At 30.7% G+C, this 16,588-nt stretch overlaps 2 protein-coding genes and 1 long non-coding RNA gene across 5 annotated transcripts; 2 read left to right on the plus strand and 1 right to left on the minus strand.

Annotated features, from left to right (window-relative positions):
- Window positions 1–2,120: 2,120 nt before the first annotated feature.
- LOC148202891 (uncharacterized) lies at window positions 2,121–2,879 on the plus strand. 2 transcript variants are annotated; one of them, XR_015785235.1, is made up of 2 exons: window positions 2,121–2,258; window positions 2,339–2,879. It is a non-coding gene; the product is annotated as an uncharacterized LOC148202891 (long non-coding RNA). The 2 variants fall into 2 exon arrangements; XR_015785234.1 differs by having other exon boundaries at window positions 2,146–2,258; window positions 2,430–2,879.
- Window positions 2,880–4,158: 1,279 nt separating this feature from the next.
- On the minus strand, window positions 4,159–9,804 carry LOC124836232 (rhamnogalacturonan I rhamnosyltransferase 1-like). 2 transcript variants are annotated; one of them, XM_088111007.1, is made up of 9 exons: window positions 9,318–9,804; window positions 8,904–9,218; window positions 7,926–7,993; window positions 7,758–7,846; window positions 7,510–7,672; window positions 6,178–6,467; window positions 5,575–5,779; window positions 5,155–5,312; window positions 4,159–4,844 (listed from the first exon to the last, which is right to left on the minus strand). In XM_088111007.1, exons 2-9 carry the CDS (start codon window positions 9,172–9,174, stop codon window positions 4,568–4,570), a joined length of 1,521 nt encoding a protein of 506 aa, XP_087967133.1. In that variant the 5' UTR covers window positions 9,175–9,218; window positions 9,318–9,804; the 3' UTR covers window positions 4,159–4,567. The 2 variants fall into 2 exon arrangements, with proteins under 2 accessions (XP_087967133.1, XP_087967134.1); XM_088111008.1 differs by lacking the exons at window positions 8,904–9,218; window positions 9,318–9,804 and adding an exon at window positions 8,338–8,883.
- A 4,563-nt stretch (window positions 9,805–14,367) lies between these two features.
- On the plus strand, window positions 14,368–16,158 carry LOC124836234 (transmembrane emp24 domain-containing protein p24delta7-like). The gene is made up of 4 exons (XM_047311360.2): window positions 14,368–14,600; window positions 15,106–15,318; window positions 15,654–15,730; window positions 15,821–16,158. The coding sequence occupies exons 1-4, from the start codon at window positions 14,376–14,378 to the stop codon at window positions 15,963–15,965; spliced, it is 660 nt and encodes a 219-aa protein (XP_047167316.2). The 5' UTR covers window positions 14,368–14,375; the 3' UTR covers window positions 15,966–16,158.
- The last annotated feature ends 430 nt before the right edge of the window (window positions 16,159–16,588 follow it).

Genomic DNA, 16,588 nt, shown 5'->3' on the forward strand with positions numbered 1-16,588 from the left:
TTCTGTATATGTATGATTGTATTATATGTTTGTCTGAATTGTATGTTAACATAGTTAATTAAATTACACTAGCTTATCCTTATTTTCCTGTCTTGTCATGTTGCTCGTTCGGTCGTCCGCGTCCTTGCAATGATCACCATGTGGATGTGATTAGAGTGCGAAGAGGATTCTCTGGAGCAAGTGCTAAGCAAGGAGTCTTCAACCCCTTTAGGATAGGACCGTTCGGTTGATACACCTCTTGTATGACCGATCGGTCTGCTCTTATGATTTGTATCAGTGTAGGATTTTTGTAAGTTTTAAATTTATGGTTATTTTAGGATAACTATAAGCTCTTAATTATATTTTACAACTATATTTTTGGGATGTTACATCTTATAATTATCATTTACTTATAAATTAATCTTCAAATAAAAACTATATTGTTTAATATTTGATTGTAAACTTAAAATTTGAAGTGAGTTTAAAATGATACTAGTTTTTTCATCATGAAAATTTTGAATATTCATAAATAAAATAATTTTAAGATTAAGTAATCAGAATTTTAATATGAAAGTGGTAATACAACTCAACACACTTAAAACATATTATAGGATGATTGTTAAAGTAGATATATTAAGACAAATATTAAGAAAAAACAATCAGTTAACCGACTTTTTAATCTTTGATTCAATTGATAGTAATCTTATTGTTGGTGAACATGTCTCTAAAAAGGAATATTTAATAGAGTCTAGACTCTTTCTACATTTAGTAAACTGAAATACTTATTAGCAAATAAATCAAATATAAAAGAAAGTTTTATACTAATTCAATCAAGCTTAGAGGTGATATCTAGTTTTTCATTAAGCATTCTAGTTAAGAGGTTTCACTAATCTAATAAAATTTATTACAAAACAAATAACAAACAACTTCAAATTACAAGTATAAAATCTATATAGGTATCATGAGTATCAACCTTTCTAGGTGAATACAACCTCTCTAGATATCATTATTAATCTCCTTCTGAGATGAAGAATTCTCAATTGAATATTGATAAAACACTTATAAAGAAAAAGAGAACAAATAAGGCTCATAAGGGTAAACTTCACAGTATAAAAAACATTAAAGTAGCTTATCACTTTTTTCTCAAACTAGACTTTTCACTAAGGAAATTTTACAACGATTTGCTCTTTGATCTTTGAAATTTTTCATTATGATTGTTTTTGTTTAATTATTGATCAACTTGTCATCTATTTGTAGCTATCGAAAATATAATTTTTGGAGTTCTATTGAATTTGAAAATTTTTATTTCATACTAACATTAGTTGTTATCTTCTTCATATAACTCTTCATAGGGAAAGTCTTGGTAATCTTTTCAAAATGATCTCCAAATCTTGACTTCAAGTTTCAAATTATATCTTTGAATTTTTAAACTCTTCTTTCCTTCCTTGAGTCAGCGAGAACCTTGATTTAGAAACTTTAACTTTATTTCCTCAGCAACATTAAAAAAATCTTTATTGAAGAAAACTTAGACGATTTATCGTTAAGAAAATTTTGACTTGAGAAATAATTAATTTAAAAGGTCTTTTCAATAATCAATTTTAAATTATCTACAAATAATGTCATGGTTATATATATATATATATATATATATATATATATATATATATATATATATATATATATATATATATATAAGCAATATAGTAAATATGAAAATGTTGACTTAGGGTGTGTTCACTTGGGGGTGATTGAGGGAGATGATTTGGGGAAGAGTGATTGAGTGGATTTGAGGGAATTTGAGGAGAATTTTTTTTTGTCTTTATTTGAGTGGATTTGGAGGTAATTGAGAGTGAATTTAGAGGTAAAGTTTCTGAGAATTAGTATAGGATTTGATTGATATGACAGTTTTAAAAAATTTGTTTAATTGATAGAAATTAAAGATTACCAAAATGCCCCTAGATATTAAGGTGATATAAAATGATATTTGTTTATGTTATATTTATTTGTAAAAATATTTATTAAGAGTAAAAAATTAAAAATAATTAATAAAAATAATTTATAAAAATTAATTAAATTATAATTTAGTAAAATGAATTTATTAACGTTGATCTCCAAGAATTAGTCTTACTCCTTTTTTTACTCAAAAACCCTTTCGAGTTATTATCCTTTCCATTAACCCATTTTTCTTTCATTCTCTACTCCCAGTTTCGATATGATCCCGTGGTGAATTTGAAGTTGGTCCTCCACTCCTTCAAATTTCGGGCGAAGCTCTAAAAAGGGTATGTTTTCTGCCTCTTTCTTCGGCTATAGGGTTAACTTTGATGCTGCAGGTGATATTGGTTTTTATTTGGAATGAAAGGAATTAGGAATCTTTGGTGTCTATTGGAAGTTCAGGATGCTTAGATTACACCTCATACTTAGTTTACAACATTAGCAAGAATGAATTTCAGGATATTGTTCAGCAGCTTACTGGATCACCCTCCCAAGATCATCCACCTAGACCTCCACACAATCCACCGGAGCCGCAGAGCATGCAACTGTAGAAAATTAGACCTCCCCGTTAACGCCAATCAATCTGCAGAAAATTAGACCTCCCCCGCCAATCAATTGGCCTCGTATGCCCCCCGCTGCTACCCGAATACACCTATGGAGACCGAATACGCAGAGGGTAACCGAATACGCAGGAGGGTAACCGAATCCGGTTTCACATGCTTTTCTTCAGACGCCTGTAACTGGATACGCCATCTTCGAACCGAATACAGTTTCAGCGTTCTTCGTCTTCTCCAGTGAACGCAAAGTCCTCTTCTTCATCAACCTCTTCTTCATCGTGAGTGCACAGTGAAAACTGTGTATTTTAAATATGCAATGCAATTTGATTATAATTTAAGAACGTTTATTCATCGGGGAATTTTATTCAGTTACAGGAGCATTTAAGAGAAAATGCATTTGATCCCTCGAAATCTCCTCACATATGCGGATGAGTGAACATTAAATGAATCCTGCAATTCGCTTCAATTCCATCCACATAATTCAGTTCAAGTGAACGCGTAATTACCTTTCATTCCTTGCTCTCAATCTTCGTAAACAGTATGCACCCTCAAGTGAACACAGCATTAGTAATGATGACTTATCTTGAAAAGAAATAACATAAAAATGAACTTTATCCTACCATGTTATGATTCCTCTGTTCAAGTGAGATAAGTCTCGATGTTAAAATGAATCAATATAAAATTATTCTCTCTATCCTATATATCTTTAAGCTCTGAAGCTCACACGAATGGCTTTTTCATATTCCTTACTATTGACTCACCCAGTTACAAGAAATTTTGCTTTTAATTGTAACAAGAAATTATATATAGGTTTGGATGCCATGGATAAATACTTTCGAATTATAAAATCTGAAAATTAATTTTTTTCTTAAAAAGTTCAAATTCAACAATCCAAAATTTATTTTTTTCTGGAAGAAAATACTTTTAAATATAATACTGAATTGTATGATCCTTATTTGTATAATCTAAAAAATTGTATACTGTACATTTTTTAACTATAGATTGTATAATCCATAAGCCACATAATGAGGAATGCCTATGAAAAATATCAGTTTAAATACCATGAAGAAATACTTTAGAATTATAGAATCTGGAAGTTAATTTTTTCTAAAAAAATAATGAAATTCTACAATCCGAAAGATATTCTTTTCTGAAAAATAAGAATAAAATATACTTCCAAATTATAGAATAAAAAAATATTTTTTTCTAAAACAAATATTTTCATATTGTATAGTCCAAAAATCAATATTGTTTTCGGATTACAAAGTTAAAATTAACTTCAATTATACAATTACAAAAGTAAAACTTGACTTTTAAATTACTGTTCGGAACTGTATAATCCAATATAAATTTCTTAATCCTGGATTGCACAACTCACAAGATTTCTATATTCCAAAGTCCAGGAAGAACTTTAAACCAATGGAGAAAGTAACGATTTTAATATTTATAGAGTTACAAAAGAAAGTAGAAGGTGCAAAACGAAATGGCCTTGACTTAGTACTAAGTTTAGTATTATTTGCATATATTTCAACCATCTTTCCAGGCGTATTTAATATCTCCATAACTGTAGCATTTTTGTCGAAAAGGAACATCATTCATATTGTCTGACGACTTATCCAACAGAAATGTCTTCTAGGAAATAAAATTCTAATGTATTTCAGAACCATCAATACTCCAATTCATTAAAGTCATAGGTCAATTCATTAAATGATATCCTTTTAGGATACCATGATGAGTTACTCCTTCTCTTCTATCCTATTTTATGGTATACTTAATTTGAATTGTCAAATATTCATTGAATGAAACTATTAAGAGACAGAAGAAGAAAAAATTAACTAATGAAGGAAAAAAATGAACTTTTGCCAGCCACAATATAAGCTAATGCTTCTCTCTTTTCTTGTTATTTTTACTCCTTTGCTTTCATTTACTTGTTCCCTACAAAATTATTGTGATCTCACCGTATCTTTGGGCTGTAATCTTGATTCTTAACACAGCACCTGAGCAAGAATGAATGCATATTTTGGATTCCTCCTCCTAACTCATGATGATACCTTACTAGAGTTATGAGGACCTAGCAAGTCATCACAATTTGTTTCCTCACAGAGGCACTCATGAGGATTGGCATAGAAGTAGTCCTCTTCCTTTGGCTTATCTAAGATAGCTCTACGCCTAGTTGGCTGAGCAATTCTCCTCTCATGAACCACTCTCACAGCATCTGCAAACTGAATCCATGAAAGGGTTCCATTTTGATGCATATCAACTAATTCTACCACCTTTTTTCGGTCTAATAAGATGGTCTTTTTAAAACCAGAATACCTGCACATAAAAATGCTTAGAGACTTTCCAAGGATATTCATGTGAAATAAAACATAATTACTAAACAGAAAAATGATAGCAACCCACTCTTCATCAGAAAACACTAAGATTAAGTGTCTTACTTTTTATTTGATGAGTTGCACTCTGGTTTTGTAGAAAGATTGCATTATACTAGCACTTCTCTTGGTAACAATTTAGATTAATTCAGAAGGATCCCACTAAATCAGTAATGTGAAGTTCACTCATTTTAATACAGGGTGTGTTTACATTCTCCAAAACCAAACTGCAACTTGCAAGGGTAAATACATACCTGCGATGACCTTCCACTAGTTTCGCCATGTTCCCATCATAGGTAGGAACAAATGCGTTACTGGCTACTGAAACCATAAAATCCAAGGCTGCCATCTGAGATGAATGATTCTGGAACTGTCGCAACTCGTCCCAGGTTAGCAATGTTTCCTTTTTCACCTAAAATTGCGAAGAAGAAAAGTCAGATGCTTCCATGCAGAACAATTTGAAAGGGAAGAAAGGAGGATCAAAAAGAGAAAATGCACATTTAGATCAGGGCCAACAGGTCAGAGGGCTAGACTAATTTTCAACCACAGACAGAATGCACAAGGAAAAATTTGCATAATCCACAACAACCCATTAGTATTATTCTGAACCATTTTAATATCCAAAAAATAAACAGAAAGTTAGTAGGAAAAACTATAATCCAATGAAAACTCACAATTCGTGGATATACAGATCTCAATTGTGCAAGTCTGCGTTCACCACCATAAATCTCACCAGCTGCAATATAGATCTGAGTCTCCCTACCAAAACCTAAGGCTCGCAGAACTAAGGCTGCCTCCTCTGGTGTCAGAGGACATAAGCCCTGTGATCTCCGCTCCTCAGAAATGATCTCCTTTTCCTTCCACCAAGGGAAAGCATACCTGAATTACAAGAGGAATTCAATATTGTGGCTCATAGCAGAATTTATGATCATAAAAATGTTTATTTTCTCAAAGTACTCCAAATCAACATATATAATTCATGAAATATAGTATAGAATGTCTACTCTCCAATTGGAAGTTTCCTCCAACAGCACAACTAACCAGTACCTATTATCAGTCCCAAACTATAATGTTCCTATTTTTCATCTCAAAATGAATAGAAGGCATGATTAACTATTTCAAATCAATGTTAATATCTATCACAGGGAAAACAGAAAAGATGTTCAGTTGTATCCTCCCCATCATCTCTCAGATAAGAACCATCTCTCTCAATTATTGACAAAAACAAGAATGGTTAAAAATCCAATATATAAAGCCAAACAAGAAACATAAAAGACCTCAGCTGCTTGAGCTCTTCAGCTTCTTTATCAGTGCAACCATGGGTACAACCAGAGAAAGCCAACATGTCCATCTCATATCTGAGATGCAATGCCACAAAAGTTCCCTTCTCACGAAGCATCTGAATCAATTTGTGCCCCAAATTTTCAATTTGAGGAGTGAACTTAAGTGCCTGGAAATTGACACGACACCTGAGTTTCTGTAAATCAAGTGGAAGACCATTGTTTGCTAGACGGGAATCAGTTTTGTTGAAATGTAACACCTTATGTTTTCCAAAAAGTGGTAAAATCTGCAATTGGAATTAACAGCATTAGATTAAACTCACTATATATATTGGTCATAAAAAGGTAACACAATATTACAAACTAATTATTTTCTTCTATGCACTCATGGAAGCCATAGTTCTGAATTTTGATACCTACTTTGGCACTACATCAGAAGCAACCCAGTCCAATTTTTAAATAAGAAACACAAGAAAAGCAACTTAAAGTAGTACTTGTGCCTTTCTTCATATTATTTCAATTTAATTCAGAAATTAAAATGCCTGACTTCAATGATAATATATTTCTTAATATAACACAGCCAATGGTCTCCATTTTCAACAACATATAACACATCTCTTCTCCTAAATTACACACTTGCCTCTCTTGTCCTTTTCTTTTTAATGAGAACAAATGAGATATTTAGGAAGAACAGTAACCTCAGATATGAGTCATGGAAGGTTAAAACAATTTCTTAACTATTATCCCAATTTACCCTCCAGCATGGATGGGTACAGACAGTACCAATGACAAGATGAAAGAAAAATTAAAATGCACTCCTATTTATATACTACAAGTTCACACTGCATTTTAGTCTTGCTGCATCACATAACAAAATCAAGAGTAATAAAATATAGCAAAAGTAACAATTAGTAAGTATAGTATGATTTCGAACAAGAAATCCATAATAATAGACTAGGGGCAACAATAATGCCCAAGTCCCAATCAATTTGCAGGAGGACAAATCTATTGACACATAGAATTCATCGTATCTTCCATGTCTATTAAATAAGACAGTAGCAACATGCCATACAATCATAAAAGTTAAGAAAGGCTTCATGGCCTAATAAAAAAGAATTAAAAAATGATTTAGGAGGGAATGACACACTTGTATCATCATAATGCTAACAAATAAAAGAATACATGCTGTCCTAAGTTTATAAATTTCAATTGCATAAAAATAAAGGTGAAGAATCACAATCACAATATCAAAACTTAAATTGCAATATGCATAGTATATAGTTTTTGGCATTTTTCTCAAATGGCATGAAACAAATAAAATGAGCCCACCTGTTCCAAGTAATACTTTTCGTTAGACCAGCTAACAGGAGGCATCTCCAAGGTAGAGTATCCACGTTTGCCACTGAACTTTTTTGGCACTTTTTTCACTATCCGAACTTCATCTCTTAGAGAATCAATAAAATGCTTCACATCAAAAATGTCCTCAAAATTGCTGCAAAAAGAAAACTAAAAACCTTAAAATGACAAGGAGGCCAAATTACAGGATACTCATCTTTTTTTCAGAACAAAGTACATACCTAGGGTCTGCCCAAAATGATGTCTTATCAAGCTCCGGAACAACCAATGTGAGATTCAAAAACCGAGCAACTGTCACCATATCACAAATCTGAAACGTCATACCACTAAATGAGTATTTATGCTTGTCATACAATATAAAGAGAAACGGCAGAATAGGAAGTACAAACCGCAGCACGCATTTGATTCAAGCCCCCATTGCAGGAAACTCTTAGAAAACCATTACTTGTATAATTTCCTGTCAGGTTTCAGGTCAAAATTTTTTAACATATACCAAAAGGAGTTAGAAAATAGAGGTAGAACAGTTAAAATATCTTATCCAAAAAACCTACTATACCCACTCGCAATCCTTTTAACAACAAAAATACACAATAATGGAAATCAAAAGATGAGGCACACCAACAGGACACAATTTTTGTCCAGAACTCAGGACATTGTCACTAAATCCAAAACAAGCAAGCAGATTTGAATAAATTATTGTCCATTCATATAAAATAGTTATAAAAGAAGTCATATTAGAAGAACATAACATAACATAAATCTATAAATGGAGATCTTTCTGTAATATTTAGAGAAAATTACCTCTTTGGTTACAACTTAAACAGGTACATGTAAAACTACCAGGTATGAACGTATGCATATCTTAAGACCCTATGTTATTGTCATACATATTTGCTTTCCGTTTAAGTCGCTCCTGCCACCCCAAACCAAAACTGTACGGGACCACAAACCAGAATTAATGTTAAGCAGCTCTTCTTGCAGGAAATCCTCAAAATATGATGATTAAATATCAAAATCAATGTCGATGTTCAGAAATCAGTAAGATCTGTTCTAATCTTAGTTAGAAATTCTAATGCTCGCATCACAAAACCCGAATCACACCTTCATAAATACCAAATAATAATTGCTAGTTAACAGCCATAAGTCCATAAAGCATCGACGCTCCCCAGTGATTTCACCATCCACAAATCTATCACAATTGCACCTACTTTTGTAAGAACCATAGTCGCCTTTAATAACAATTAACAGATGGGTTTCATTGCTCAAACATATTATATACGTATCCAATGTCACATTACAGGTTCAAGTTATTCATTTAAGCAAACAAGAACTTAGCTGTAAGACAAGTATGCAGTAGAGAAACTAACTTCGAGGAAGAAAAGCAGGAGGCGATTGAGCAATCGCATTATCCGCTTGTATTGGAAGCTGAACTTGGGCTATGTTATATATACCATTAGTAATCCCAGAAATCAAATGTGAATGCCATAGTTCACTCACTGTCGCTAACTGAACCAGACACGTCCACAGCACAATGCTTGAGCACACACGAATGAACCAAATCCTCAAACGTGTCCTAGGAATGACAGGACCCGGAAATTTATCACACCTCACTTGTATGCCCTCTGATCTAACCTCCATTTCACAGCCACACACCTCATTGCCGCTTCATCGAACCTTAAAACCTTCACACAGTTTCCAACATTCCCACACAAACCAAATCAGCATAACACAAATAGACAACTGAATAATAAACTCATTAATGCAACCCCGTGAAGCCCTACCTCGGGCACAAACGATGCAACAAAGAGGACGAATCTTTTGCAGAAACTGAAACCGACCCAGAATTGAATTTGAAGCAGATTCTCGTGCACGAGACTCAAAACACGATCTTTTTGTTCTTCAAGAATCAATGAACAAAAATTTAACAGGAGAAAGAGGGGGGAAAGTGTTATAGAGAAGGATTGGGATAGCACGACGAGACAAAGATCCAAGAACAAGGGAGTGAAAGCAAAGGATCAAATCTCAACGACAAACAAACGGTCTTGCAATGAATTTTTTTATTCCCTTATCTGGGAAAATCGTTTTTCTTTTCCTCTCTCTCCCTCGTTTTTTCCTTGCCTTTTCTATCCCAACCACGATTTCGCCAATCTCAATGGAAGTTTCTCTCTCTTTTCCACAGAAAAAAATGTTAGCTTTCTCTTTCTCCGATTCTGATTTTCTTTCTTTACAGGAAGTTTTAAGAAGAAAAGGGGAATAACCCAAAATCAGTTACCTTTTCACAAGAAAATTATACAGACGAGATGAATGGATAAGAATCAACTAATCAAAATTAAAGACTTTCAAATCATTCTATTATACTTCTAACAACTTCTTATGGCTTCAAAATTCTCGAGCACACAAATCAATTATTTAAATAATTTTTAATTTTTAATATCTATATATACCTATTTGTTAGTATTTGAATGTATAGAATTTTTCATACTTTTATATCATTTATTTGATATTTTAAAAATGATGTACAAGTTTTCTATTAAAGCTTACAATATCTATATATACAAAACAAAATACAGTAATTTAAATACTTGCTAGATTTCATAAACTAAGCACTTGAGTCTATTCCATTTAAACACATTAAACTTAATTAACTTTTATATATATATATATATATATATATATATATATATATATATTAATATTTACTCTTTTTTAATTTACATGAATATGAATATTATTTGATTATTGATAAGTCACTTTTGGTTTATATCAGTATTCTTTATCAATTAGTTACTCTTAATTATCAATTAGTCACTTTTGGCACATTGCATGGGAAGTAAATTGAAAAATAATAAGATATTGAGTGATTAGTAAACCAATGGTAAGAATAGCTCTCTAAAGTAATTTAAGCATCCTTAAAATTGTCAAACGTTCATCAATTAAGATGAAATTGTCTTTGCTAATAAATTATGTATGCGTGTGAACATCAATTATTTAGGTTTATTGTTAGATATATACAATCATCCCAAGTAACATTAAGTATGCATGTTGTACTCTGTCATTTACTTGGATAAGTGATATAAAGTTAGAATCCAATTCAAATTTATTGGAGTTAGAACACAATTCAGAGTCATATATTATCATAGTTTCATATGAAATTAAGTGTCAATTAATGTGGGAAATATTATATAAATTTATTTTAATTGTATTCATATCATTAATTTTTTTTTTATTGATGAAACTGCTTCATATCTCTATCTTCCAGCTAACCACCAAACACACGGACACTCACGGATCTCTTTCCAGAACTCAGGTACACAAGCTTAATTCACAAATACACTTAGACAGTGTGTTCGTATCAGTGTTCAAGAGAAAAGGTTAGGACGGATTTGCGAGAGTTCATTTCAGCTGATATACAAAGATGAATTTGAGCTTATATGCGGGATATGCACGTTTTCATCATCTTGCTAATACGTTCCGATTTACGGTGATTTTAATTAAAATCTCACCTTCTACTATTTGTAAAATACCGTATAAAAATACAAACGTGAAATACCATGTAAAAATGCAAGCATTTCGATAGTAGAGGTTGGAGATAACCAAGAATGGAGGTTGGTCTACGGTGATTCAAGGTTGATGGCTGCTGCCATGTTAAAGATGAAGATGAAGAGTTGTTGAAGAGAAAGAAGGTGAATAACAAAGCTGATTGAAGAAGGAGTTGAAGAAGAGTTCTATTCGGTTCTAACAGTGTTGTATTTCATTATCATTTTTGAGTATTCGGTTCCGGTAAAAAGAACAAATACAATTGATACGTGTAATCAGTTCCCACAAACTTGTATTCAGTTCCATACACCTCCTTATTCGATTACTTGTATTCGGTTCCATACACCCCCTTATTCGATTCCACTACACCCTTTATTCTATTTCCATGGTGATTTATTCATTTCCATGAGCCTCCACACCTCTCCATGCTTTCCTCCACTTGTTGATATGTGCCATGTAGCCTTCAGCTTTTCTTCATCTCCTTATTTCTATTCTTCAAAAACAACTTTTTACTTTATTTCTTTTTTACTTCCATCTTGTATATTTTTTGCATATATATTTTACTAATAATAATAGTGGAATTTTAAATTAATTTTTATTTTTTCTCTCTTTATAATAATTTTTACAATTTTATATAATATTAACAATTATCATTTATATTACTTTTACTACTAAGGGTATTTTAGTAATCTTTAATTTCTATCAATTAAATCATTTTTTTATTTGTCACATCAATCAAATCATATCCTAATTCTCACAAATTTTACTTTCAAATTCACTCTCACTCACCTCCAAATTCACTCAAATAAATAACAATTAATTCACCCTCAAATATCCTCAAATTCATCCACTCACTCTTCCCCAAATATTTCCTTCAAAGTAAACACAACCTTATAGATAACGAAATACTATGGCATGCATTAAGATCACAAATTAATCCTATAAAAAAATCTTTAATAATAACTAATTCTAGAGATAAAAAATAATTAATAATTATATTAATTCATTTACATATTATTTTATAAATTAAAAATTATTAATATTTAATTTATTTTTTATTTTAAATAAAAATTTATAATTAATTTATGAATTAAAATTTAAATTGTTCTTTATCTATCAAAGTTTTAACCATAAAGAATTAATATCTAAATTTACAACCATTGATCAAGTTTAACAACAAAAACTAATAAATTTAAAACCCTACTTCTAAATATAGCAAATTTTCGACTATCACTCAAGTCTTACACTACCGTAAAATCAAGTTTTGATATTTATTATTTTTTAATTTTAATGTCACGTCTTAGCCAGAGTGATTAAATTGACGTTAAGATTAAAAATAGACATTCAGAAACAACAATCATACGAGAGTTTAATGTCCTTTATATTGTGTTTTCAAGAGAATCAATTTGGTTGATATCGAGTGAATGAATGTGAGAGAATTTGGAAGTGAATTGATTATTATTTTTTAAAAAGGATTTGAATGTGAGTGAGAGTAAATTTGAAAGTAAAGTTTGTAAAAATTAGTATAAAATTTAATAGATGTGACAAATAAAAAAATGATTTATTTAGTAGAAATTAAGATTATCAAAATATTCTTAGTAATAATAATAATATTATTATTGTTATTATTATCATCATCATTATTATTATTGTTATTATTTTATTATTATTATCGTTATTATTATCATTATTATTGTTATTATTATCATTATAAGGCATGTGAGACCAAATACTAACTAAATACAGGTAGTTGTAATTGAATACAGTCCTTGTAGAATCAAACAAAGGCCGATAAATGCCCCTCAAAGTGGAATCGAATTGAGCCTCTGCTATTCCAACAACGTCCTCCTCTTCCACTTCATCTGTAACCTCCATCACAACACCTTCATCTTCAACCTCTGCAATAGACAACCCTTCATCTTCAACCTCTTCAACATTCACATTAACATAGACCACAAAGATCCACTTCAATGGCTAATGAGTATGGATGCATGTATGGTTGCTTCCTCTTCATTGCAAATCTTGGACATTTGGTAATTTTACTCGTAATCATCGTAAATCCGATCTACCTTGGGAGGATTCACTTTTGCTACCATCCTTCAAATCTTCTTGATCACTCGTTTTTAAATCTTTGAAAACGAACGATAAATTTCGCAATTCCTTCCTCATCAATCAGTATACATTCTATCAAAATGAACAAAGCCTTAATGATGAATTTTACAAAATATCAACTTTTAATTGATGTCATTTCAAAATAAAATTGTACAACATTTGATGTATGTTAGTGCACTAACAGATGTTAAATATCTTTTTATTAAATGTTATTATGTAATAATTTAATTATTTAATTATTCCTTTACACAAATAAAAATCCCTTTTAATAATATATCTATATACCATATATAATTATAACATCTATATCTACATCTCCTAAACTCATTCATACAAATATATTATCTTTTCAATATATTATTTTTTTATTCCCGAATTAGAAGAAAAAGATAGGATTACGATGGAGAGAAAATATAAAAAGAATTTTTATTACTATATATATTTTACTTTATTAATATTTAAATAAATTATAAATGTTTATTTTATTATATATTTTTAAAATAAATTATAAATTTTCATTTAATAACTTTTTTCATAATTTTCTCAAAATGTAAATATATTTTCTTTTATTTCAAATTAATAAATTTTATATGTTTTTTAAATTAGTTTCATCTTATTTTATATAATATTTTTAATTATTCGGATGAAATTAAGTATTGATAATAAATATAAAAATATACACATATATATTATAATAATAAAATATAATAAATTATTATTATTATTATTATTGTTATTAATTATAACTTAGGTATATTCAAAACTTTATTTTTCTATTTGTGGATAGTTCTTTTATTATAAATATTTTTTTTTCGTTTAAAAAAGGTTAACTTTAAAAAAATTGTTAAATTGAAAAGGCAATCAATTTTTAAAATATAAAATTGATAAGAATTGATGTAAAATTGCTAAGAATTTGTTTACACTACAATATATTTTTTTATTAATATTACATATTTGTTAAACAGCACAAAGAAGGAAAGAAATACAAAGTAACCAACCACGATGAACTATGAAACAAATCTGACAAACATACTCCATTGAACGATAAACAGGGAAAGAATCAAAACTTGGCCAACTTTGTAATAATGGCACATAATATATATATATATATATATATATATATATATATATATATATATGAATTCACTGTACATGTTTCATGTTTTGTAATACCTCGTCACTGATTGTACATGAACACTATGTTTAAACTAAACCCACAACCCCATTGGTTTTTTCTTCTGATTTTTGGACTGTTTTCATATTCAGTTCAATCACTGAGGTTTGAATTGGAATCTGGTCAGACCAAATGCATAACCGAAGACATAAGGAAGAATTCAATGACAGTGGGCAATTACAGTATCATTAATCCCAATGTTCATCAACCCTTGCCTGATTCTCATACTGTCAGTGTTCGGGTATATTTACTGCTTATTTCTCAACACTCGTTTAGGTTTTTATTATACAGTAATTTTTCGTTTGATGTAATGGTTATCAGTTTTTTTTTATCTGGGGTGTACCTTTTCATTTCTATTTCACCAATGTAGTTATTTTCCATTTTCACTCGGAGTCTATAAGTTAATAAAGATTTGAAATTTTTTTATTAAAGTGGTGTAAGTTTCTTATATAAACTGAATTCATATCATTTTATTGACGCTGTTTCTTCCATGAATCTCCTTAAAAGATTCATGGAATTAGTGTGGAATATTGCTTCCGTTGAACTTGTAGTTTTGAAATGAATTCTTGAATACACTTGAAGGATCGAAAATTTGACCCACTTTTCTGAATTGGATCCAACAGAAGAATAAGAGGGTAGGAAGAAAATCAAGAAGTAGAAAATTAAACTTTTGATGCTCATTTTTAAAATTTGTGTGCCTGAATTAATAGTGGTAAATTAGAATGATGGGTTATTTGGTTTATCAGGTGGGTTCACTGGAAGGGAGCAATATTTATCACGAGAGTGATCATGTTCAGTCAGGACAGTTTTCCTTTGTGGCAAGAGAAAATGGTGATCACATAGCATGTTTCTGGGTTGGCCATCAGAAACCCCAGGTAACACTCACAATTGATCTCGATTGGAGAACAGGTGTTGCAGCAAAAGATTGGTCTAATGTTGCAAAGAAAAGCCATGTAGATGTAAGTGGGTGTTTGTATTAGTATTAAGGATGTATATTTGTTAAACACTTTCTTACACAAAACAATAGATACAAAGATGGATGTTAAATAAATTAAGACGAGTAAAAATAATCATATTTATATTTTCTCATACAGCTATTAGATATAACAATAAGAAAGGTAAATGTGAGATTAAAAAAAAGAAAGATTAGTAAAATGTAATTTAAGGATTTGTTTAAAGAAACATATAACTCAAATCCTACTGTTTATCCCCACCCTTCATCCTTGTGTAATGCAAATAGTGTGAATTTTTCAACCCTTCAATTATCATACACTGATTTGTCTCATATTTGCAGGGAATGGTTCGTCAGCTACAGATTTTACAGGAAGTTGCCTCTTCCATTCACGAGGAGACGGTTTATCTTCGAAAACAGTAAGCATGTACATTAGTTTGTACCTGAATTCTTAATTCAAATTTCAAGAGGATTTTAATGCTTCTTTTATTCACCATATTTGCTTTTAGAGAAGAAGAAATGGAACTGCACAACTGGACAACCAACACCAGGATATTGTGGCTGTGCTTGCTTTCATTTTTTGTCTGCATGTCAGTAGCAGGGTTGCAACTATGGCACTTGAAGACCTTCTTTGAGAAAAAGAAAATCTTCTGAAATTTTTTCATTTCTTTTATATTGTGCTCATAGCATACCAGGGCATCAGTTTATAGCATATACACATGTGCAGACCTCTAAGTTATGCAATATTGTTCCTTTTATTTTGTTGAAAATAGATAAATTCATAAGGAAATTATTTTGTTGAGTTTTAAAATACAGCAAAAAAATTGAATAGGTTATTATAATGTGTGCTTAAACAATGCATTTCTATTCACAGATGTGTTCAAACTATGCACTTCTATTCACAGTATAGCACTCTGGTTGAGTGATGGTGTGATCATGAAGGCTCATGGCCTAGAGTGACCTTCATTACACCTGGAAAAGGTGCAGTTCTAAGGTCTGTCCAAGTGACAGTCCCTACTGAGAAAAAGGTGTGAATAATACCACAATATTTATTTATTCTAATTTGGTCTTTAGTCAGCTAGTTGTATTAAAAGTTTATTATGCAAACCATACGTATGCCACGTACAATTCAGGTAATGAACATGTTTATAATGATTATGCAAAAATTTCCCTGGATATAACAAATTAGCATGGCTTTGGTAGTGGTAGCACATAATTTTTAATTTGTAATGTCCATCACTTGATTTTAGTTTGCAGGAGAAATTAATTTCACTTTA

The sequence above is a fragment of the Vigna umbellata genome, chromosome 3, assembly GCF_029865625.1.
Source record: "Vigna umbellata cultivar VRB3 chromosome 3, Vumbellata_1.0, whole genome shotgun sequence".
In the NCBI taxonomy this organism is placed as follows: Eukaryota; Viridiplantae; Streptophyta; class Magnoliopsida; order Fabales; family Fabaceae; genus Vigna; species Vigna umbellata.